Consider the following 25,235-nt stretch of genomic DNA (forward strand, 5'->3'; position numbering starts at 1 on the left):
TATATCAAGTCACTTGGAAAACTTTTGGAAGTATTTGAGGATCAAGGTTGCTTTAGAATCACATTATGGTGATCAAAGAAGAATAAATAGACTCCAAATTATGGGTGAAACTCCTTATTGAGTTAGAAGAATAGAATTTTCCAGAGGCAAAATGAGCTGTGACGCACTCCGTCTTGGTTATGGCCCAACTCAAACAAAGGCAGACTTGACCACGACGCAAAATTTTTGGGCCGCAATGTTGTCGTTGACAGCAATAGGAACAGCAACAGCAGGTCAAAAAATTCCAAGTTTTAAGACCCCAAACCTGACCTTGGCCGCCATTCTTCAGTTTTGGATGGTTTTTAGGAGTATTGTGCTGTGTTAGGGCTTGCTTCTTGGAGGAGATTGAGCTAGAAGTTGGAGTTTTGAAGAGATTTGGGCTTCTTTCCTTGGTTTTTCCTCTCCATTTTGCTTTTTCTACTCTTATTCCATTTTGTGCTGATGTGTATATATATTCTCATGGATTTTCTTAGTTTGTGTGGTTAAATACATTGATTCTAGAATTATTTTGAACTCTCGTATAGATTAAGTACTCATTTCCCCTATATATTTGTGATTAATGATATAATTGTGTTGATTTTACTCTATGTTTAATGCTTCTTGTTTATTGGCCACTAATAAGATTGTTGGGTTCACTTGATTGATGCTTGAAATGGTTAGGTTGAGCGTAGAACTTGAGTTTAATCGTGTGAGAACTTAAAATTTGCAAGTTGGCTGGATGGTTTTGTTAATGAGATAGAAATATACTCATTAATCTCACATAGTCACAGAAGGTTTGCAATTAAAATTAGGGCTTAATTAATTAATTAAGAGATTAAGGAATTAATTGAGCTAAACACCGATTTAGAGACATGAGAGAGCATTTATAGGTAATTTAGTATCCTTGGCTAGCATAATCTATAATTAAGAAGCAAATACAATGGGGATTTAATTAAGTACCTTTGAAATATAAGGGGTATAAGTAATCTTAAGTTCCTTTGAATCATTAGAATTGAAGAATCACTTTTTCTTTTTATTAATTTTTAGTTTTATAAATAGTTGCTTTCATTTTTTATATTTGTATTACTCAAATTAATTGAAAATATGATAATCAATACTTAACTGCGTTTTGAAATCAAATTCTCATGAAAATGATAATTTAGTCATCACTTTATTACTTGTCCTGATCCTTGCACTTATGGTGCAAACAATAACAATCTCATTAAATATTGCCCGCCATTGAAAGTAACTTGATTCTATTAAGATGTTGCATAACAATGAGATTTATGGAAATTGTTGACATAGCAGTTTCAAGAGAAATTCCAAGTTTGATAAAAATATTACTTTTTAGAAATTATATATTTGCGATATTTTAATTAGAAAATAAAAAATGATCATATAATGAATTCAACACATGTTTGTAAATTTTAGAAATACGTACAATTTATTAATTATCATGGAAAGATTTTTTGTGGTAACGATTTCCAAACGGTTAGATCTTAATAATCAAAAGTGACAACACTGAATAAGATAAAGAAATCAATGTATCCAAATCTAAGCCGTTGTGTATTTTTATTGAATCGATGAAGGATTTTTTTGACGTTGTAATCTTGCCTTAAATATATGATACTCAATTGGAGTTTTGCAGGGATCCTTCACCTCAATTTGTTTCAAATTGTAAGTACTTTTTGGTTTCATAACTTTGCTTGTACATGTAACTTTAATTTGAAGAAATAAAATGGGGCGACAATTTTTGAGGCAGAAAATAGCAAAGTGGGAAGGGAAAATATTAAACTTTAAATCATATATTTGAGATTTTTTATTTAATGAATGATTAAACACATGTTAAGGAGTACAGGTTGGTACATTCCCAAAGACTTGGGGCTTGATGTTTTTACAAGTAGCTATTGTAGGAGTCCCATTGAATTTGAGATCAATGTTTGTGAGTTTTACCTTCTCACATGGTACACTACTGCTACAAATTAAAATTATTCCTTCCTTTGTTGTTGATGTGCCTCTAATGTTTTTGAAGGAAACTCTACTAATTTGTACTTTCGATGGAGTCTGTCATTGCAGCTCAGAATGCAAGAAAGAAAAAGAAAATACAAAAAAAAGTAGTTAGAAATATGTAGGGAAAACTCAAACAAAAAATGATACACCAAAAAGTAGAAAATACATAAATTAGATAAATATGCCCATGTTATTCCAACATTTGCATCACATATTTTTCCCTTTTGATAAAATTTTTTTTGAACGTGCCTTTTGGTAAATTTCAAATGCTTTGAAATGCACTCATGCATTTTCAATTGTTTGTTTAATATTTTTAATTTTATTTCATATTGTTTATTATTTTATACATGTATAAAAATCAATGCATTTTGGGAGAGAGAGAACTAAATACCTGTTTTGAGCATTGGTTCCATGGACAGTATTCTTGGTCTATGATTATAGGATTGGTGACATTAATCATAACGAGATTCTCAAAACGCAATTGAGAGACTGAAATTTTTATTAAAGTACCCGGCCAAGTCTTGATTCTCACACCATTGTCAGTATTTTTAAAAGTGCAATTCTTTACTATTAGACCTTCCACAGGTTCTTCATTTTCATATTTTCCAAGGCTTCCAACACTAATGCCATGGCCAGGTCCACATGTCACGTTCTCAACACTCACTTGTTTACTTCCATCACCTAATGAGATGCAGTCATCTCCTGTTCTAATGTTTGAGTCAAGTATTTTCACCAATGTTGATCTTCCAATGTGAATTCCATCTGTATTCGGACTTTCTGCTGGGGCCTCAATGGAGAATTTGCTAAATGTAATATTTCGGCACCCTAGAACATTCACATGAAAGTGTTTGCTATGCTTTGATGTTGTGTCTCGAATGATCGAATTGTTCATGAAGCTAAAACCAAAATTCTGGAAGAGTTTTCAAAGAAAGTTAGATTGTAGAAAAAATCTATGCACTATTAATTTAATTTTTTTTTCATGATAAGAGTAGACTGAATAAAAAAAAAAAGAGATAAAATGTTAGGCAATAAAGAATGAACACAAATTTTTCTAATTTTCTTTTTCCCCCCTCTTAACATAGTTTTTACCATATGAGAAGATTCACTCAATATATGATTTTTTTTTTTAGGTTAAAACATATACTTGTATATTATTTTGCTAGAAACTATACATTTGTTATATTTTAATTAAAAATTAAAAATATATATATAACGAATTCAACACATTTTACAAATTTTAGAAATGTGTATAATTTAGTAATTACCATAGAAAGTTTTTTGCAATTCCATGTTTGATGACAGTTATTTTGCTTCCAAGCTGTAGAACCTTGACCGTCAAAGGTGGCACCACCAGATAAGGTAAAAGAATCGATGTATCCAAAACTGATCCATTGAGAGTCTCCATCAAATTGATTAGGATTTTCTGGCGCTGCAATATTGCCTTCAATTTGAAGCTCAATTGGAGCCTTGCAAGGACCGTTTAACTCTATTTGTCTCAAATTGTATGTATTTCTTGGCACCAAGACTTTGCTTGCACTTGCTGATGTACATGCTGCTTTCCATGCTCTTTCCAAGCTCTAATCAACATCAATTAATTGGTCAAGTGTATTTCAATTAAATATATTTATGAAAAACTTCTTGTAAGAAGATATACTTAACATGTGATAATAATAAAACAACAAATTTATATCAAAGTTTATTTTTCATAAAAAAATGTACAAATTTTTGCATTTGAATTTTATGAATCCACCACAAAAGTAATATTTGAAAACAGACAGCCTGCTGCAAAATCAATCTGTAACCAACCAATTCTTTTGTCCCAAATTTCCTTTTATTTTTCCATGTAGTAAACATTCAAACTTGGAATTGACGAGATAAATACTTACTAAGGTCAGATCTCCATTAGGTGCTCCACCATAGTTTGTTATATCAAAAACCACAGGCTGAGCTATAGTGGAAGATGCTAGCAGTAAGAATAAAGCAGAAATATAAACAATACTCAAAATGGCATCCATATGTAGTTCTTCTTTGAATTCTATATTGGCCCTTTTCTGCTCTCTGGGTTTTTTTTTTTTTGGGTGATAAACTCTCTTTTTGTAATAGAACAATGTCTACTGGAGTTGTTTATGGTGGTGAAACCCCATTACACAGAGATCTATTCATATTGTTGTGGTAAAATTGTGACAAGCCATATAAATAGAAAAATAATGAAATTATAAAACTGTAGTTGTTTTTTCTTTAAACATGGTTATAACCAAAGCCCGTTTATTTAACAAATACTTCAAATTTGGCCATTTTGGCATAGTAAATAATTAAAATTTTTCCAAATTTCAAGATTTTGTTTCAAACAGTGAGCAACTTTGATCAAGGACTTGAAAACAAACAATCTTCATCCACTTTTGCAAGATAATTGATTTGAGTATTCAAATGTTGTTACTGCAAAATCGGTTTTGAGAAGTTTTATCCTCAACGATATAGTATTTTGGTGTTTATAGGTGTTTAGTTAATCACATTTGCACATTCTTCAACGTTTTTGGTTTTTAATTTTCATAATCTATTGTTGGAAGTAATGGCGTATGACATTATATTTAATATAAGTTTTGATGAAGATAAATTTAACCTGACAGCATCAAATATCGGATGTCATGTAACAAATGAGAATATTCTCATAAAACCTATTTAAAAATAATTTTTATCTTTTTTTTTTGGTACAATTAAAAATAATTTTTATACTCTCCTGGTCCTTAACATAGAAACTAAATAGAGAGTTAATATTGATTCTAAGTGTAAGACCTATTTTATATAATTATCAACTTTTTTCTCATTCCTTTAATAATAATAAAGTAAAAGAGGGAGAAAGGAAATTTAAAAAAATGCTTAGAGTGTTTTAGAAAAAGTACTCCTTCGGTCTTAAATATAAGACCCTTATACTAGAACCGGAGCAGTATATCATATTACCTAATTCAACTAACATTTTTAATATACTCAAATTAGTTAATTAGATTTTATATTAAGGACTAGAGGAGTATTGATATCATAAATTTATTATTAATGAGTTGTCATGAATAATAAATCAACACTGAGAGAATCAATATATCATCAAGAAAAGAATACAAGGAAGTTTAACAATTCCGTACGATCACTTAAAACAAGTGTTTTTATACACGTTGAGATAAACTTTTCTATTATATTATATATCCTAAAATCACTTTTAAATGGCTGATCCAAATACTGTGAAGTGAACGTTGCAGCTCTGGACTCAGATCCCTATAGAAATGAATAATGATGGCCGTGGCCTGAAAACCGACATTTTCCTTTAGGGAGGGTCAGTTTCTCTTTTTCTTTTTAAATGATAGGTTTTTTCTCCATTTTTCTATCAAGCCCAAAACTTGTTCAATTTTCTAAGAATTCCCAATTTAATTGCAAGTTTTGGTTCAATAATGACTCAACTTTGATCCAACCTGACAAAACTACAGAAGCATCCAAATGGAAAAAATTGGAAACCTATGAGAAGATAAACCAACTCTGAGCACTAGTATGAGAACTTGAAAGAATTTGACGTGACCTCTTCACTAGATTGAAACTCTGGTATATTTCCATTTTCAAGGCCTTCTTTAGAGGGAACTAGTTCAACCATATCATTGCACTGAACATAAGTTTGTTAACAGAGGGCACAGAGAAGTTAAAAACATTCATACATAAAACAGTTGCACTTGTCTGGTCAAAAAAAAAAAAAAACAGTTGCACTTGTGCCGCCTGACTTGCTATACAGTGTTGGAAATCTTAATGGAGCATTAATTCCCAGCGAGTAGCCTACATGGGAAAAAGGAGAAAAAGGATGAGGAGAGGATCCAAATCCGTCTGCATGACACAACTTTGCTGTCTTTGTTCCCTTTTCGGTGTTTTTATCAGTTTTATCAGTTAGCCGATTAGGAGTCGCTCTTCTTGAATAAATGGGCAAGATCAGGATCATCTAAACTCACATCCAACCATCCATTCATCTGCATGTATTCAACGTAATGATCTGGAGGCTTCACAGCAGGAACACGTTTAGGAGTAAAGCCGTGAATTCTAGCAACATCTCTGGCAAGCCATTTTACATACGCCCGGTCCAAAGGAGGGGCAATCTTCAATAATATCACATCATCTGTTTCTTGTTTTGCTGGTTTGTTTCCCATGCCAAAGCACCCTGATGAGCTTAATCGATGGACAACAAAAGGGTCAGAGTAGAAAAAGAAGGAAAAGTGATGCTTCATGCAGAACTAAGTAAAATGGTCAACATACGCAATCATTACAAGAGGCAAACAAGCCTTATATATTGGTTATTTGGTTATCTAGCTGTAGTAACCCAAAATTATACCCCCTCCACATTTAGTCAACTTACGCATTCTAAACTCATCCACGGCTTCCAATTGTTTAATTCAACGAGGTAAACACTGCAACATAAGTGCAAAACTTAAAATGCCTTAGATCATTAACAATGATCTTTATAGTGAAATGCCAATAATAAATAGACATGTCAAAGCACAAACATGAGAAAGGAAAAGGAATGTATTTTCACAAAAACACCTTACAATGGCATCATGAATTCTGGATCACCTTATTTTAAGCTTTTGACTGTCCTCTAAAATGTATAACTAACTCCCACATAATTATATGACATTGTTGTATACTTTGTATACACAACAAGCAAAGGGGTGCATATGGTAAGGGAAGGATGGAGCTAAGGATGTATATGGACACATATCGTGCATGGAAATCTCCTTGAATCAGTCTAGCTAAACATTTTGCCTTATATTAATCTGCATGGTCTTTATCATGATTTCCTTTTGCAGATTAACGAAGGACTAAGTTCCCCAAACTGACACAGAAACTTCAATTTTCTTAGGCACATCGCACTTCAAAAATTTAAATGAAGGAGTGTAAGGAACTCATCCCCCATCCATCCGCCAACGAAGATTGTAATTAATACGGTCACTCCATCACCTAAATTCATAAATATGAAGGTATTTGGTAAATCTTAAAATCTCAAAACAGAGTCTACCCGTGCAGCAGCTAAATTCGACCACTGAGGCAGAAAAGTATGTGAATATGGAGCATTTAGGAACTTGAACAGTACCTACACATTTACGGCCACTACAACAAGCTTTTCTCATGCAAAGTGATCATTTCATCAAGCCAAAATAGAACTAACTGAACTAATGCATTCACAGCAGGAAGGACAATTTTCACATGCAAACCCAGAGCCAAAGGATCCTTCTCTCAAGCTTAAAATAGGTGGAAGCATCAACCCATGAGTCCATGACCCTCAGGCTGCTGTTGGAACTTGGAGGGATTCTTTAATTTGGGAAAATAAACCTTAACATAAGATTAAGTTCATACAATGTATGTAGACCAACTAGAGAATCAAGCCATAGTTTTTTTGGGAAAAAAATTATTTATTTATTTTGCAGTGCTTAAAGTCCACCAATGATCTTCCAATAATAATCATCCTCACTGCCAGTGCCCTCATGGATTCAAGAACAATAAGTAGGAGGCAACAGTGTTTTGACCCCCGAAAATTCTTTAGAAAAAATAAAATAAAAGAAACTTTACCATAGCAACAATACCAAAAGTAATCAGTAAGCATTCCTGTGGGAAAGCACAAAGCCTAATCAAAAGGCAAGTTCACGTCGTATGAACCATAGAACATTAATCATCACTTTCAATTTGCATAACATCGCACCACGGACTTTTCTTAAACATGGTAAAAGCAATTGCACGGCAGGCTTGGAATTTTAGGCAAAATAACATAGAAGTAAAGTTTCGGAACCCACATAAGTAATCCTAAGATCAAAATCCTGTACCCCCAAAATTACTAATAAAACAAACTTAAAACGATCATAACACGACATGGAAATCATTATGAGACCGTTCCCTCTCATTACCAAATCAAAACCCAACGACCGAGAAGGGGAGAAGGGGACGATACAGCTACATTGTAATGAACGCAAAAACCAAAATCTTCGGAGGATTACAAGTCCAATCCCCAACTCGTAATTCGGCTACAAATGACATATAAAGGAGAATCAGAATAAGTATGTCACCTTCGAAGTCAACTCCAAGCCTATCGGATTTCGACTCCCTGGTTTGTTCCCGCTTGCTTTATCGCCTCAGCCTATCCCGGAAACCACTAGACACCTCCCCGTCCTTCTCCCAGTTCAGGAAAAAGAAGTTAAAATGAAACAAGCCTAAGGCCCATCTGTTGCTAGATTGGGCTTTATACTCCTAAAATATATCTATAAGGATTTTTTAACATTATATATTTTGCCGTTATCATGTTATTACTTTTTTTTTTTTTGCCAGACCATTGTTATGTTATTATGAGATGCAATAAATAACAATTAGGATTTAGAAAAATGTAAGAGTTAGTTACTAGAGCTATTTTTTCAATAGAAGTTGGGAGATTTCTCTTTGATCCTAAATGTAAAATCTTAAATCTATATCCTCCCAAATATTTATATATATATATATATTAAAATTATCTCTGTTGCACGTGTTAATAAGATTCTGCTGGTCAAAAAACATGTTAATAAGATTCCATCAAATCAAGGAGGGAGTTCCAATAAAAATGATTGAAGAAAATATTTTAGAGAAAACTAATATATTTTTTATTTACAAATAATTAATTTAATTAATTTTTTAATCTTTCTAAATTAGTTATATGGTTACTAAATTAAGTACTGGAGGGAGGACAAACAAACCTAGGACAGAAACAAGGATGGAAAATGATTGAGAAAGCATGTAAGAACCAATCCATGTTATATCATTCAAAATTTTGCCAACATTATTTTTTTCTCAAGAAATTTTCTTATTATGCTTTTTCTCCATTCTTGCAATTGATTTTTCCTCTTCTTCCAATGCCTGATCAATTTCCCCTTATTTATTAATTTATTATCCATTTCATTGATTTTTAACCGAATTTTTAACTTGCCCATTTCATATATCAATTAAACTACACAAATATGATGATTGGTTTCTCTGATCGAAGTAGTTAGTTGGGCTCAATTTTATAAATATAAGTTCTATATCCTCTTAGTTTTCAGTTTTATAAGCAACGAAACAGCTTTAAAAAAAAAAAAAATTGAATGATAAGGGGGTTTCAAATTTCTGGATCAGCTTTAAAAATGTTCAGAAAATCAATCTTAATGTTTGAACTTAAATTTAACTAATGTTTAACCTAGATACGCACATCAAGAATAAGATCTTTAACAAAATGGCAGAGTTACATAAAGATCTAATATGACCAAAACAACACAATTTATATGCTGACTAGGATCCATGTCTACTGTATTTTTTTTTTTCCTTTTCCTTTTCCTTTTGTAAAACACTTTTTACGGTTTCCCATGATAAACCTCAAACCCAAATTCACCGCTAAATACTTTTGGTTTTAATCTTAATTTCTCCCTTTGTTTTGTGTTACCCCCATTGCATTATTTGCATTCCCTTTTGGGTTTGTACTTTTCCATAGATTTGGGGCTTGACATGTGTCAAAACATTATAATTTTTGAAGTAAAAACGGACAATAATAGTTTGAATTACAATTGATATTTTTAATTAGATGAATCAATATAATATATTCTCAGGAGTACGAGTTGGCATATTGCCACCAAAGACTTGATATTCTTACAAGTAGGAATTGCAGCAGTCCCATTGAATTTGAGATTAATATTTGTGAGTTTTATCTTCTCACATGGGACACTACCACTACAAGTTAGGATTATTCCTTCCTTTGTTGTGGATGTACCTCTGATATTCTTGAAGGAAACTCCACTGTCTTTTACTTTCGATGGGGTCTATTATAGCAACTCACAATGCAAGAAAGAAGAAAGAAAAGATAAATTACGTAGTAAAAAATAGATAGAGAACCTAAAAAATGAGACATCAAAAAGCAAACAGTATAAACAGTACAAACATATGGATATCCCCGTAAAATTCCAAAATTCGCATCGCAAATACAATTTTTCCTTTCGATAAATTTCGAATATTTTGAAACGCATATTTGCATTTTAAGATGCTTGTTTAAGATTTAAATTAATTTTGTATTGTTTACTATTTTTTACATGTATAAATATGTATCCATTTTGAGAGAGAGAGAGATTGCTTCCATAGGTAATATTCTTGATCTATATTATAGGATTTGTGACATTAATCATGGTAATATTCTCAAAACACAATTGAGATACCAGAATTTTTATTGAAGTATCAGGCTAAGTTTTGATTCTTACACCATTGTCGGTGTTTTTAAAAATACAATTCTTTACTACCAAACCTTCTACAGGTTCTTCACTTTCATGTTTTTCAAGGCTTCCAACACTTATGCCATGGCCAGGTCCGCATGTCACATTCTCAACAATCACTTGTCTATTTCCATCACCAAATGAGATACAATCATCTCCTGTTCTAATGTTTTAGTCAAGTATTTTTACTTCTGTTGATCTTCCACTGTGGATTCCCTCTGTATTTAGACTATCTATTGAGACCGCAATGGAAAATTTGCTAAATGTAATATTCTAGCATCCTAGAACATTCATGTGAAAGTGTTTGCTATGCTTTGATGTTATGTCCTGGATGACTGAATTGTTCATGAAGTTGAAACCAAAATTCTAGAAGAGTTTTAAAAAAAAAAGGTAGACTTCTAAAAAATTTAGTGCATTATAGATTTAGAATTTTTTTTTTATTACAAGAAGAAGTTTTATTCAAAAGAGATAAAATGATAGGCAACACAAAATAAACACAAATCATTATAATTTTCTTTCTTTCTGTTAACCTATTTTTTAACCAAATGAGAGAATTCACTCATGATGTTAAAATATATACTCATATTATTATTTAGAAAATATACATTTGTTATATTTTAAGTAGAAATTAAAAAATGATGATACAAGAAAGGGAGAATTACAGTCAAGTCCCACATAAGAGAAATAATTACTAAAAAGTCCTAATAACAACCTCATCAGTCTATAATGATAAGTCTTATAGTGAGAATGACAACCTCTAGGACTTGTTTCTTAATTGTTTTCCTTGCCTGGGACCTCATTGTAATTCTCCCTACAAGAAATTCACACATGTTTGTAAGTTTCATGAGTAAAATTGATTAATTAGCATGGGAAGCTTTTTGCAATTCTAAGTTTGATGACAATTATTTTGGTTCCAAGCTATTGAGCCTTGACCGTCAAAAGTGGCACTACCAGACAAAGTAAAGGAATCAATGTATCCGAATCTAAGCCATTGAACATCTCCACTGAATTGATTAGGGTTTTTTGATGCTATAATGTTACCTTCAATGTGAAGTTCAATCGGAGCTTTGCAAGGACTATTAAAATCTATTTGTCTCAAATTGAATGTACCTTTGGCCACAGAAATTTTGCTTGCACTTGTTGATGAACTCATGAACAAGCTGCTTTCGGTGCTCTTTCCAAGCTCTTGTCAACATCAATCAACAACTCGAGTGTATTTTAATAAATTGTAATATAAAAAAAATTGTAGGTAGATATACTTGTGTTAACAAAAAAAATTATGACAAAATTTATTTTTTGTCCTACAAGTTTTGAGATTGAAATTTTGTGAATAAGCCACCAAAGAAATATTTACAGAGGGATAATCTGTTGCAAAATCAATTTGTAATGAAGAGTAGTTCTTTTGTCCCATTTTTTGTTGTTGTAGTGAACATTCAAAATAGGAATTGAAGAGATAAATACATACTGAGGTTAGATCTCGATCAGGTGCTCCACCGTATTTTTTTATATAAAAAAACACAGGCTGGGCTAAATTGAAGAAGCTGGTAGTAAGAATAAAGCAGAAATATAAATAATTCTCAAATTTGCATCCATATTTAGTTCTTCTTCTTTGAATTCTTTATAAGCCTTTTCCCTCTCTCGTTCAAATTCGAACAATGTCTACTAGAGTTGTATGAGGTGGTGAAACCCCATAACACAGAGATCTATTTATGCTGTTGTGGTAAAACTGAAGAAACAATATAAACAGCCAAATAATTAAATTATAAATCTGTAGTTGTTTTTCTTTAAACAAGCATACAACCAAAGTCCGTTTATTTAACAATTATGATTCATATTTGGCTATTTAAGAAAGTATAACTAGAATTTTGCTAAATTTCAATATTTTCTTTCAAACTAAGGGAACAACCTTGTTCGAGGACATAAAACCAAATAGTCATTATCCACTTTTGAATTTAGAAATTTGAACTGTTACTTCAAAATTCATTTTGATTATCTTTATCCTCAAGAATATAATACTACAGTCCTTAATATAAGAACTTGTCTAACTTTTAGTTTGGTCATAAATATAAAATTTCAATATACTTTGTCTCTCATATTTATTAATTTTTTTCCAAGGTAATCCTTGTAACAATAATAGTTCTGGCCAATAAAACCAACATAACTAATTTTTTTTTAATCTACTCAAATTAGTTAACTAACTATTATATTAAGAACTGGAGCTATTATTTTGGTACTTATAGATGTTTAGTTAATCATGTGCACAATAAAAATACGGATGTTTTTAGGCTTTTTTTCAAACCAAATATATAGCTTATTTCTGTTAGTATATGTTTAGTTTTGATTATGTTAATTCGAGAGCAAAAAATGTGCATGATATTAATTCTTATATGTTATCAATATTTATATCATGCTTACTTGATTTAATAAATTGGATATGCGGTTGAACCTGTTTATATAGTTTTATCAAAGTTAATTGATTTAATAACATGAAGGAGAAGAGAAGAAAGTTGAAGAAGTGGATAAAGATAAGGAGAAAAATGAGAGAAAATTGGAAGAAATATAGCACAATGAACGAAATAACATGAAGGCTAGCAAGATTAGATCAAGAAAGTTTAATCTTTAGTTTCTTAGACACCTGGTTTTTTTTAGATCTCTTGTAAAAGAGCAAGATCGAGTTTTTCAAATAATCAAAACGCTTCAAATGATTTAGAAAAGGTTTAGAATGGGTTTTTTTTCCAACTTAACATGAATAAACAGCAACATAGTTAGATTTTTACTACATATTGTATTAGTAGGTGTTTTAGTGTTTACTAGCTTTTATTAATTTACAATTGTCCCTGAGACAACAACTTATACCTCTATTCTTTATAATTCATTTATTTTAATTGCAAATATTTACTAACTTGCATTTGTCTATTGTGAGCGTTTATCTCTAAAAAAGAAATCTCCTATAAATACAGATGCTTACTCACATTAGTCATGATTTGGCTCAATTTTATGAATATAAGTTCTACATCCTCTTAGTTTCTAATTTTATAAACAAGGAAACAGCTTAAAAAAATTCTTTTAAATGATAAGAATAGAGCTTCAAGTTTCTGGATCAGCTTTCAAAGCGTTCAGAAACTTAAATTTAATTAATGCTTAGCTTAGGATTGCACATCAAGATGAAGATTTTTAACATTCATCCTCTTCAAATTTACATTAAGATCTAATAAGAACAGAACAACACAATTTATGTGCTGACTAGGATCCATGCAAGCCAAGATATTGTCTACAGTATTTCCCCCCCTTCCTTTTCCGAAACACAGCATACTCTTTACAATTTCCCAAATAAACCTCGAACCTAAAGTCAACGCTAACTACTTTCGGAGAGAACAAAACCTCATTAACACATTTCATTTCATTGAGTCTCGTCCCCTACTTGCTTGTTGTTCCAGAATGAAGGACAAGTCATTGTTTTACCAAAAAAACCAAACAAGGTTAATGTTTCCAGAATAAGAGTTAAGACACCTGTGGTAGTTTCAGATAATAAGATCTTGAGTTAAACTTTATGTGCAGCCACGTAAGGAAAAATGAGGGCAAGTTAATCTTTTTGAGAAGGGGAACATATATACAGTAAAGTAAAACCATACCCTCACAGGACTACAGCAGAGAAGGAGCATCGCTTGCCAAGAGCTTTAAGATTAGTAGAGCGCCAGCCTTGAGTCTCCGTGTAATATTCCACCTGAGGTTATCGGAAAACAAAGCAATAATCCAGCACTTCAGCGTAGTACCATGAGGTTATGAAATTGGGGAAGCAGAAATTATTTCTGGCTGATATATCTGTTGTATGTTTCAATTCAGACATCCTAATTTTTGAGCTGATCCAGATTTAAGGATATGGCTCCTTGAAAAGCCATGATCTGTTTCACTGGCAGCTACGAATAAAACAAGAATCACCCAATTTGAAGTGCTTTTGAAATTGATGCTTGGGATAGGCTACCATGACATTAGTTTCCAGAATTTCAATCAGTACTTACAAAATATCAAATAATCTCAACCCATTCCCGGTGAAGTTCAACAGAGGGATGTCACATACCTTGTTAGAAACATTATTTTCAACCAAACCTCCCATGGCAAAAATTGAGTTTCCAATAACAACAGCTGAAGAAAATCCCCTAGAATTATTCATTGATTCAACCATCGTCCAGTGATTCACACGAGGGTCATACACCTCCACTGTTGAGACCATCTGTTCGCCATTATAACCACCAATGACATATCTGCAGAGAAATTACTTTGATGTTCAGTATCTAACATCTTTTTGTGATGTGAACCCAGGTCTCCCTCCAAAATTGTTGTTATGCCCGTTTGATATGATGGAAGACTTTTTGGTAGGATTGAAATGGGAAAATGAAGAAAGAAAATAAATGGAACTGAACTTTGAAGAGAAAAAGTAGACAATAAAGCAAGAAAACTCCTCACTACTCGAGTGGCTTGCCCCCTCGCATGTAGGAATGGCGCTAATTTAATTTAAAGATACATAAAAACACATTTTTAAGTGTGAATATTATCATTCATAATTTTAGATATATTGATTGAATTCTATGGAATGAGGACACATGGCAAGTTCAATGGAAGACTATCATAGAATTGAATTTCTCCAAAATTACAACAAACTTCAAACGTTTTATCTAACCGATTCAAATAAAACTACGCATGCATATCTCTGTATCATTCCTGAGCTTCTTGTTGTTAGCAGATTTCTAAGACAAATGTTCTATATCTTCCGCTAAACACACACCAGGTATTACTCTCCCATTCTGCATACATGGGAGTTGAGAGAAGGAAAGGGAATCAAGAAAAGAAAGGAGGGGAAAGGGATGCTAAATTACAGCGTAAATGTAGCTTCCATTGACTTTGGGATTGCTACTTTTATCTTCTGATTAAATTACTGATCTCTTCACGACCTTTATATTTTGATTACAACTGATATGAAACTTACCCCACCAACCCGGGACGATGACTCCATGGTTGTTTTATGAGTTCATTCCATGCGGCCCTTTGATGCAGGACAAGAGAGAAGAGAAGGAGAAAGGAGGGAGAAATAGACAGCAACTACTCAATCTTTTAATTCATCAAAAGGTCTATAATGAAAATAATCCTAGGTCTACGTATAGTGCCCTAAGAACAATCATTAAAAATAATAACTTAAACCTAACTTAAACTTCAAGCAAGAGAACTCATAAAATAGGAAACAATCAAAGAAAGCCTTGTGGGAAACGAAATATAGCCGCATTAATAAATCACTAACAACTAAATAAATCCTTCCTATTGTTTATTTCCCATCATGAAGTTGCGCTATTTTTCAGTGGCTTAATTACAAACATGGGCGAGCAATAAGAGGTAAAATAGGAAGTCAACTTACAGCTTTTCGTTGAGGACTGCCAAAGAATGACAGCTTCTCTTTGTGGACATACTCTCAAGTCTTCTCCATGAAGGTTCCCGAAGATCATATCTCTCCAGTGATCTGTTATTATATTGGAGAAATAAAGGAATTGTTACTCAAAATTAGCGTGGACAAAGAAACGAGTCATAAAATGACAAGTTTTGAACATAGTTGCATAAGGAAGAATAAAAGCTGAATCCTTTTCAGTTTCTAATCTTCCCACCATTTGCTTTTGAAAAGTGATACTTACAGTTATATAAAGAAACCTCCCACAGCTTATGTTAATAGTCACATGAAAGAATCAAAGTACTTCGTTTTGGGTATATTACAGACGATCATAAAATAGAATTCCTCCAAAGAAATTAAACAAATTAGTTTTCTACAAACTCCAAGTATCAAAGTTTAAATATCTAGAATCCATTGTACACGAGGATGGTGAAATTGATGGAGATGTTTTTCATAGCATACAAGCTGGTCAGTTAAAGTGGAGGAAGACTACCGGAGTTATTTACTATAAGAAGGTACCTGCAAAGCTTAAGGCAAAATTTTATCAAACTGCTATAAGACCAGCTATGTTGTATTGTTGTGTATGTGGGGCAATAAAGGGAAAACAAGAGCATAAAGTTGGGGTAGTAGAAATGAGGATGTTGAGATAGATGTGTGGTCATACAAGAAAAGATAACATCTGACACGAAAATATCAGAACAAGAGTCGGTGTGACGCCTATCGAAAAGAAAATGGTTAAATATCGCTTGAGGTAGTTTAGGCATATGCAGAAAAGGCCATTTAAGGCCCCTAGTGAGGAGAGTAGATCAGACAATATAGAGTTCCATAAAAAGGAGCAGAGGAAGACCGAGAAGAATACTCAATGAGGGTATTGAATGAGACCTTCTGGTTAACAACATATTTAAGAACTTGGTTGTTGATAGAGTACAATGGCGTTGTGTAATTTATGTAGCTGACCTGACCTAGTAGGATAAGGCTTGTTGTTGTTGTTGTTGTAGTTTTCTACAAACTCCTACATACAGTTATATCTAGTCATGGTCTGCAAAAGTTAGTGACACCATTTAGAAAAAAAGAGTTCGATAACCAAGCTGATGGACTCTTATTAGTTATTACCAAGTTGTATGATAGGAGTAACATTAGAGAAGGAAAACAAAGACAATACGCTTTGGGCTGGGAAGTCAACAGGGACACATGAATAAATCAGTTGATTTCTATAATTTAAGCTGATAACAGTTTGTTAAGAAGGAATAAGAAGGAAAGAGCAAGGCTGAGAAAGGCATGCTGAATTTTGTATAGTTTCTGGCCTATAGAAGTGCAGTCGTGTGGCTCCATTTTATTCTTTCCTGTGTTTCTGTTCAGCTACACGACTAATTTTCTTTTAACATTTTTAAGCCCTGCATCTGTTTTGATAAGGAAATAATACTTTGATGAACTGCTGTTCTCTGGCTATTAGCTTTATTATCTATGCTTCTGGTATGCTTTCTCGTATTTTAAATAGAACAAGAAAATTTTTTAGAAAACCATATCGTCATTAAAGTTCCGTGAAGTCTATTATGCTAATTTCCAAACCATATTATACACTCATACTCAATTACACATCAATTGGTAAGCAAGCTGCAATAAATCTACTTAAGACTTCTAGGCAAGTCAAAACCAAACATAAAGTTTACCATAATGAATGAAAGTAATACTTGAGAACCACAGTTAAATGTGCCTCTGGTCTGAGAAATAATTGGATTTGTAACGGGACTTAAATGAAGGGAGATAAAAACAAGTTTCAGCTAATAGCACTGAAATTATCTCCACCCATCAAAAGGAAGGGTATAGAAAGCAAGCAATAAATGTCATGCACCCAAATAAGCATTCAACCCAGAACAAATATTATTAGATATAAAGAAATTAAACTTAAAAGGTTACTTTAGAATTTTCATGATTCAGAAAAGTTGGGTTTTTGGGAGATAAAAAATCTTATGCCCCTATCAATGAAATTCAACAATCATTTCTCCCAGACATATCCCAAACATGTATATCAGTAATGAGGATATATATTCATGGCTATTATTTGATATATGTTTCCATCGCCACCACTCTATGGCCTAACTGATTTAGATGAAGCAAAAAAGTAAAATTTGAAAATATGCTGGCACTAGCAGTCAGATGGCAAAAAATTGTAGGGGGAGAACCAAAAGGAAATCTCACTTCAAGTAGTCTTTTCCATCATATCCACCTACAGCATATATTGCACCATTGATTTCTGCTGCAGCAAGGGAAAATCTCTGGCAGAATAAAGTGAAATGTTAGTCAACAAAGCAAACCATATTCGAGAACAAATTAACAGTATAGATATTGAGGAGAAAATGTGACTGAATTTTTATTGCTCGTAATTCATACACTAATTCAAGAAAATTATCAATTCAATGAAGCTTTTTATGCACTATCAAGAAACAAAGTCATTGTAATTTTCTTTTAAAAAACAAAAAGATCAGAAACTGTATTAAGATTAAAAATTTCAAGGCAAGAATCAACATAGGATGTCAGAATTTGACTCTTGCAGAATCTGTTGACATTTCCTGATAAATTTCTTCTCAGTAGCAAGTGTGTAGATCAAGCATTTTTTATGCTCATATGTTTATGTATGCAGTCTATAACGTGCACGTCTAATGTATTAAACTAAGGGAGGCTCGCAATACCTTATCTTGCATTGATTTCGAGGGGATCCACATTCCAACATTGATATCAAATACTTCAACCTCAGAAAAACATTGTACTCCATTGCTACCACCAATTGCAAAAATCTTCTCATTCAAATATATCCCAGCAAGACTTCCTTTCTTTTGATTCATTGAAGGACGTGTAACCCACTGGTTCTTTTCCAAATTGTACGATTCAACTTCACAACAAGAGAATAAATTTCAGAACAATTTAGCAAAGAGAAAAACAATTTGCACGAAAATGAAACAGGGGAAAGAATAATTGAAGGTTGCATCCAATACCTGTATCATACCACGAATTATAGCATTCACCCCCAATAACATAAACTTCACCATTCAACTTGACAGCAGAAGTATATGAGCGCATAGAACTCATTGGACAAAGGTACTCCAATGAATCACGAGAAGGACAATAACAATCTAAACATGATAAGTGGGATACCCCATCAAAACCTCCTATTATTAGTATTGATTTACCAATACTCGACGCAGATTCCTTAACAAGATCAGTTTGTTGACGTGAGCTACGCTCTGAGATTTCCAATAGCTGGTTCAAGTTCTTTATCACCCTTCTTGATTCAACCTGAATTTGCCAATGAATAAAATGCACAAAATACAACAGCTTCATTTGACATGCCAAAGAGCATCATCATTTATAAGTACAGAAGGTACAAATGGCGATGGAAGAAAATAATAATATACATTCTGATTTCCTCACCAATAATAGAATAACTCTTATTTCCAACAAAAAAGTCAAATTTAAATAATGGTCGGATTCGTACCAACTCCTCCTCCAACAATCTAATTTTCTGATCCTGTTTGACTTGATTGAGCTTCAACTGATGGACTTCCTCTAGCATCTATAAAATCAACAACAACAAGAAGAAGTCCTATCACACTATGTAGGGATCGTTAAAATCAACCAATGGAAGGGGGAACAAAAATCAATGCATTTTATTTGCATAACTGGGTTTAAGGACAGAAGACGACAAGTTACCTTGTTCATAGTAGACTGTGAATTGACATCTGAAACAAACTCTTCTTCAGGCAAGGAACAGTTTCCTGTCTCTGCTCTGTCCAACAAAGAAATATTCCCCTCTGAGGTATTAGTCTTAGGAGACATGATCTCCATTGAACCCTTTTGAGGAAAGTAGGGATCATTGTCTGTTCCAAGAGAGTAGCCCTGGGTTTCCGTGTGCTGCTTCATGGCATCAAATTCTTCATAAAATTGTCCAGATTCCCCTCCAAAATCTTGCAAAGAATTACTTTTCCCATCAAAATCAAGACTACTAGATGAAGGAGCCGATATACTGTCAGTAGTGATTGATTTTGCAAATGGTTCATTCCATTTTTTCTGAGGAAGGGAAAAACTCTGGTCTTTGCAAGCAAAATCATGAGATTGGAGACAAATTTCTTCTGCTTGCCCCCCTCTATGTGCTTCTTCATTGTTTGATATGTTCAGTGACCAATTTTCCTCCTCCAAACCATGAGTATTGAAAGAACTTTGTCTAATGTGAGCCTTTGAATGCACAGTAGAATGATCCCCATTTCTCACAATAGATGAGTTAGGGTTCAAATTTAAATTGACTCTCTCAACGTTGAGGGCATTGCTTGCAAAAACTGGTGAAGTTGTAAACATCGAAATCAACTTACTTGTCTGACTCTGGTCTAATTCAAACCAAAAGTGATTTGATTCATAATAGTTGTCGATGATTACATGACCAAATTTATCTTCAATCAGGGGTTGGCATTGCATCTGAATTCGGACCCTTACCTTAAAAATATGACAAAAAAATAGGTATGTTAGAATGGAAATGATTACTGGCATGAAACCAATTTTGAAATTATTATGTAACATCAAGAAATACCTGTGCTGGAAATCGGGTGCGACCTGAACCATTTTCACTCCACCCACAAGGATTAATGTTCATTTTCCCTTCACTAGCAGCTTCAAATATACCATGTAGCTTCCTGTCACTGTAGTTGAACAAGAAAAGTGGCAAACCAGGTCGAATATGCTTTACATAAGAGATATGAGAAGCTGGTAGGCCTGTTCCACAATTTAAAGTGAATTCACATTAAATTCAGTTTGTTTTATGAACAGCAACTACAATGGTGGCTTGCTAAGAAACTAGGAATTTGGAAAAAGATCAACTAACCAAACAGCTGTTTGGAAATGCATTCCTCCATTGTATTGTTTGTGCAACCGAAGATAACTCCAGCCAACTCAGCCTTCCCAAGATTTCTGGCACTTGTGCTACAGTTCAGTGACCATGATGTTTTTGATTTCTCTGGCAATGTATATTGCTTGGTCTTCCTTCCACCACCCATTCTCTGTAGGTAGAAAAGAACATGAATTTTTAAATTATTGAAACAAATTATTGATGAAACAAAGGAAAACAACACCGAAAAACAAATCTAGGATAGAAGGAGGCAGACATTCTCAACAACAGAGAACATAGCATCTCTAGTTCAAGCTAGAAGACCACTCCGAAACCTAAAGCAAGGCGGAGCACCTGTGACCCAATACTACTTCTCACTCATGCATCTTTGGCAACAAGTAGATTTGTATGATCATCATAAGCGGAGATGCAGCCTTGATTCTTTCTAATAGAAGCAAGTAGTTGAGAGAGAATACACATCTGGATTTTTGCTTGGACTCGACAATATTTATCTCCTAACACCTCTGCCAGCCTATCTGAAGCTTTTAATATGGTAAAGTGTGAGGAAAGCTGAAAGCAGTTCACCCAAGGAAATAGCTTGCAACCAGAAGCATCTGTACTGGCCGCAAAAGAAGTGTCAGTTACTGATCAGAAAGGAAAAAGGGCCTCTAGAGGCTGGTGTGACCAGTATAACAAGGGAGGGCACACTAGAAATATATGCTGGGAGTTGCATGGAAATCCCCCAAATATGAAACAGAAGCAGAAAGCTGAAGTTAAAGGGTATGTCGCTTCATGAGATGAGAGAAAAGAAGTTGATGATCAAAGGCTCAGTAAGGAGAAGATTCAATTTTTTGAGAAAACTCTTGGAAAGGTAAGAGCTTTCCTTGATGACCAAGACACAACCTCACACGGCCATGAAAATTCACCCAGAAATCTGGAAGATGAAAATGTGAGGGAAACAAGGACGACACAGCCTGACAGAAGCAAAGTGTAGACACTCTACAGAAGAAACAGAGGCAAAGGCGCAAAGCGCGCCAACAAACAGATGGAGAAGTCCAAACCTACAAAGATTTGTAGTCTTTGTATGGATTAAAGCAGACGCATAGAGTGTGGTTTGAAAGGTTTATCGAAGTTAATATGCTTATTCCATACTTGGCCAGACATTAGGCTCCGAATAAGCATTGTGAGCCAGCTCATGAACAAGCCACAAAAAGAACTATGGAGGCTGCATATAAAATCCTAAGATACTTAAAGACTTGTGAAATTTTGAAACTTTGTAGAGTTGAAACAAGAAATGTGGAAGTATACAACGATGCAGATTAGGCAAGTTCAATATTAGATAGAAGATCTCCTACTGGATACTCTGTTTATGCCCGGGGCAATCTAGTCATCTTAAGAAGCTAAAAACAATCAGTTGTGACAAGAATTAACGCTAAAACTGAGTTAAAGGCTTTAGCCCTAGGATTCTATGAAAGGATGCGGATACCTGAGCTTCATGCAGAATTAAAAAAAAAAAAAAAACAATACACAAATATCTATAAAGGTTTGTTCTGAAATTGCAGCTGCCATCGGGATCGCAAAGGAAGATCCCTCTAGAGATTAAGGCTGGATTAACTCAAATGCTCAGGTCGCTGATCACTTGACCAAGTCATTTCAAGGGTCAGACTTGAGTAACTCACTGGCGCGCACAGAAAAACCAGCAGCAAATAGAAGAAATAAAAGGACCAGGCGAAGAAGATGGCAGAAGAAGTTTGAAGAAAAATAGACTCGCTTCACTACTCACTTGATCTGCACTGAAGAACCTCGCCTTAGGTGTAATATAACAAGCAATCCAGTACGAACGTGGTCTAACCTTCTCAACGAGCTTTCAAACACGCACCAAGACGACTTGAAACTTTTGAAGACCTGAGAGCGAAAATGCAGTTCGGTTTGAGTGTCTTAAGTAAGGTGAATCTGAAAAGGAGACCGATATATACAAGTTCACTTGCGAGACTACTACAAATTCTCAGAGTTCATCCGTGGAATCCAAGAAGCCAACTTCTAAAGCGCATTGCCATACTTGGGAAGATATAGCAATAGAAGACTTAGCACATAAGTTTCATTTCTTCATGCTCATAAAAGGAAGATGAAAACGACCAAAGAAACGGGAGAAGAAAGAAGATGGTCTAGGCTGAAGAAAAGAAAATGAGAAGAAGACAAAAAAGGAGGAAAACGGTAAGGACTGAGTAGTACGGTACTGTGTTGTGCCATGCCATTTCTGCTTTCATTCCTATTTCAGAAGTGAAACCCATGAATGGACAGCCCTCGCTGTATTTACCTTATTACCCTCACACGTCTATTCGTCTTCTGGGAGGAAAAAGTAGATGGGAAATTAACTCTTATTTATTAGGTGAATATAATATTTGGTTTTTTAAATTTACTCTTATTTTTGTGAATTTGTGATCTCTCAAGAGAAAAAATGATCCAAATTTTTAGTGGATTATAAAGATGTTTTAAAGGGAAAAAATTTGAGGGACCAAAATCTATAGTTTGAAACTTGAAAGACCAAAATCAAAATGAGGATAAACTTGAAGGGTCAAAATTTATATTAATCATTTATTTATTAAAAAGTGAAGACCCTGATTTTGAATTTTAATATTTCAATTAAATTAAATGGGATTCTTTCAAAACTAAAATACACTTGAAAAATATTAAAGATAGTAAATATCAATTATCCATTTTTTTAAAAATGCGTACATATTTTTTATCTAAATATAAAATAACTTGTAACTTGAAATTTTTATTCTTGTTTTAATAGGAAGATCTCTTTTATTTAAAATAATATTATACTTCCATCAATTCAACTAGTAGTTCCCAAGACTATAATTTCAACGGCGTTTGATAAATGGTCTTGTATCTTGGCAATTCAAGGAAGCATACATGCATGCTATATATACAAATTTTGTGAAAATTTGTACCTTACGGAGTGTTTAGATGAAACCAAACTATGATTTGAAAAATAATTTTTGGAGAATAGATTCTGAGGAGAATAGATTTTGTGAAAAAGTAATTCTGAGAAGTGAAAGTGTTTGGATAGTTGTTATCAGAAGTACTTTTTATATATACAAATTATTAAAAAAAGCATAAGTTAATATGATAATTACATAAAAGATAGATTTTATGATATATTTTAATTTAAAGAAATAAAATTGTTAATAATATATTTTTTACCAACATAATTAATAATACATAAGATAATGTAATTAATAAATAATTAATATGTATATATATATTTATAAGATATAAGATTAAATATGTTTATAAAAAAATAATTAAGAAATGTTAAAGTCATATTATTGTTGAGATCTACTTTGATAGACACAATCATATTCTCCAATTTGAACCAGAAGCAGAATGGATTCACTTCTCTTGAAACTATGCATGGTTTTGGGTTCTAAAACCATAGTTTTGGCTCAAACCATAGTTTCAGATTATTAGCCCAAAATTGATGCTGTTTGGGTGACATCCCACCCAAACCATGGTTTTGCCTCCTAAACCATAGTTTTGGAGGCACCCAAACAAGCTCTAAGAGTGAATTGCCTGCTAAATGGATAATCTCACTTTTGTAATGAATCACTTCTTCCTCTTGTCAATAAGTCTTGAATAACTAATTTTTGTATAATAAAAAATTATTTAAAATTAGTTAAAAGTAAAAAATATAATTTTATTTTTAAATATGTCCTTATAATAAATGAAAAATGTATGAAAAAAATACAATGAGAGAGAATAAATAATTAATAAGAAAATTAGAAAAAAACGAATTAAATATTGAAACAAACCCATAATAAAAATTATAAAATAGATCACATTCCTCCGTAAATTCAAAGCTTATAAATATAATTGGAAGGAGTTATCACATTAATTTCAATGCAATCAACTTGTACACCTCACTAGTACGAAAAAAAGGGGGCAAAATCCCATAAAAATGCCCTCAAAATTCGTAAAGCCCAAATTAGTTACCTTAATTATACCAATCCCAAATCAAGCCATGGGTATCAAATTGGGATGTTGGAATGTTGTTAATTTACCACCGTGCCCTCTAATTAATCTTTTCCCTTCCTATTCTTTTTCAGATTTCTACCTTTCCTCCTTGCTCTTTCTCCTTCCCTTTCCCACGACAACCTTATTATCAGCTTTATACCTGTTGAATTAACTCTCCCCCTCCTCACTCTTTCTCTCTCCCTTTTTCACCTTCTTTTTGTTGTTCCTTCATCCATAGCCAGCAATAGCACAGATATGAAGAAAACGATCTAGACATCATTAGCATCAGAACTTCAAAGCCCACATTGTCAGAAATGAAGGCAGAAGTAGAACGACGATGAGCTCTTTTGGTTCCCAAATGGTGGAGCTCATTCATATCGGCATAAAGGTCCTAAAGCTATATATAATAGTCAATCATAGCTTTGAGCTTGCTACTTATGGTTACTCTTAAACACGGCTTCGTTTCGGTCAAAATCCATGGCTTTCTTCTTCTCCGGTTGCTTCTCGTCATCTCTGTCATACAATAAAATCAACGAACTGAAAATATCTTTTTAGTTGTTCATCCTAGAACTGGAATCTATCTCAAAATACAAATTGCGGA

At 33.3% G+C, this 25,235-nt stretch overlaps 3 protein-coding genes and 1 pseudogene across 6 annotated transcripts; all 4 read right to left on the reverse strand.

Moving 5' to 3' along the window:
- Window positions 1-1,863: 1,863 nt before the first annotated feature.
- LOC114755585 (polygalacturonase-like) lies at window positions 1,864-4,043 on the reverse strand. Its single transcript, XM_028944471.1, has 4 exons — window positions 3,915-4,043; window positions 3,294-3,605; window positions 2,420-2,938; window positions 1,864-2,082 (listed from the first exon to the last, which is right to left on the reverse strand). The coding sequence occupies exons 1-4, from the start codon at window positions 4,041-4,043 to the stop codon at window positions 1,864-1,866; spliced, it is 1,179 nt and encodes a 392-aa protein (XP_028800304.1).
- A 1,726-nt stretch (window positions 4,044-5,769) lies between these two features.
- On the reverse strand, window positions 5,770-19,483 carry LOC114755535 (uncharacterized). Of its 4 annotated transcripts, XM_028944430.1 has the most exons (3): window positions 19,477-19,483; window positions 18,981-18,983; window positions 5,770-6,225 (listed from the first exon to the last, which is right to left on the reverse strand). In XM_028944430.1, the coding sequence occupies exon 3, from the start codon at window positions 6,204-6,206 to the stop codon at window positions 5,958-5,960; it is 249 nt and encodes an 82-aa protein (XP_028800263.1). In that variant the 5' UTR covers window positions 6,207-6,225; window positions 18,981-18,983; window positions 19,477-19,483; the 3' UTR covers window positions 5,770-5,957. The 4 variants fall into 4 exon arrangements, with proteins under 4 accessions (XP_028800263.1, XP_028800264.1, XP_028800261.1 ...); XM_028944431.1 differs by lacking the exons at window positions 18,981-18,983; window positions 19,477-19,483 and adding an exon at window positions 8,115-8,218 and having other exon boundaries at window positions 5,770-6,217; XM_028944428.1 differs by lacking the exons at window positions 18,981-18,983; window positions 19,477-19,483 and adding an exon at window positions 8,115-8,217.
- On the reverse strand, window positions 10,120-11,460 carry LOC114755586 (polygalacturonase-like; annotated as a pseudogene).
- LOC114755588 (kelch-like protein 20) lies at window positions 13,942-20,783 on the reverse strand. The gene is made up of 10 exons (XM_028944472.1): window positions 20,612-20,783; window positions 20,321-20,502; window positions 19,450-20,226; window positions 19,235-19,312; window positions 18,735-19,035; window positions 18,432-18,631; window positions 17,941-18,017; window positions 15,715-15,816; window positions 14,386-14,569; window positions 13,942-14,031 (listed from the first exon to the last, which is right to left on the reverse strand). The coding sequence occupies exons 1-10, from the start codon at window positions 20,781-20,783 to the stop codon at window positions 13,942-13,944; spliced, it is 2,163 nt and encodes a 720-aa protein (XP_028800305.1).
- Between the last annotated feature and the right edge of the window lie 4,452 nt (window positions 20,784-25,235).

This window comes from Neltuma alba, unplaced genomic scaffold (genome assembly GCF_004799145.2).
Source record: "Neltuma alba isolate B1F8T4 unplaced genomic scaffold, ASM479914v2 tig00010294_pilon, whole genome shotgun sequence".
Classification (NCBI taxonomy): Eukaryota; Viridiplantae; Streptophyta; class Magnoliopsida; order Fabales; family Fabaceae; genus Neltuma; species Neltuma alba.

Coding starts and splice junctions, on each gene's coding strand:
- LOC114755585 (XM_028944471.1), bottom strand. CDS start 4,043: ATGGATGCCATTTTGAGTATTGTTTATATTTCTGCTTTATTCTTACTG. Junction 2,939..3,293: donor ATTGCAAAAAACTTTCTATG/GTAATTACTAAA, acceptor AAACTCTTCCAG/AATTTTGGTTTTAGCTTCAT. Junction 2,083..2,419: donor GGAACCAATGCTCAAAACAG/GTATTTAGTTCT, acceptor CTGCAATGACAG/ACTCCATCGAAAGTACAAAT.
- LOC114755535 (XM_028944430.1), bottom strand. CDS start 6,206: ATGGGAAACAAACCAGCAAAACAAGAAACAGATGATGTGATATTATTG.
- LOC114755588 (XM_028944472.1), bottom strand. CDS start 20,783: ATGGGTGGTGGAAGGAAGACCAAGCAATATACATTGCCAGAGAAATCA. Junction 19,313..19,449: donor CACAGTCTACTATGAACAAG/GTAACTTGTCGT, acceptor TTGATTTTATAG/ATGCTAGAGGAAGTCCATCA. Junction 18,018..18,431: donor CGAAATCAATGCAAGATAAG/GTATTGCGAGCC, acceptor TTATTCTGCCAG/AGATTTTCCCTTGCTGCAGC.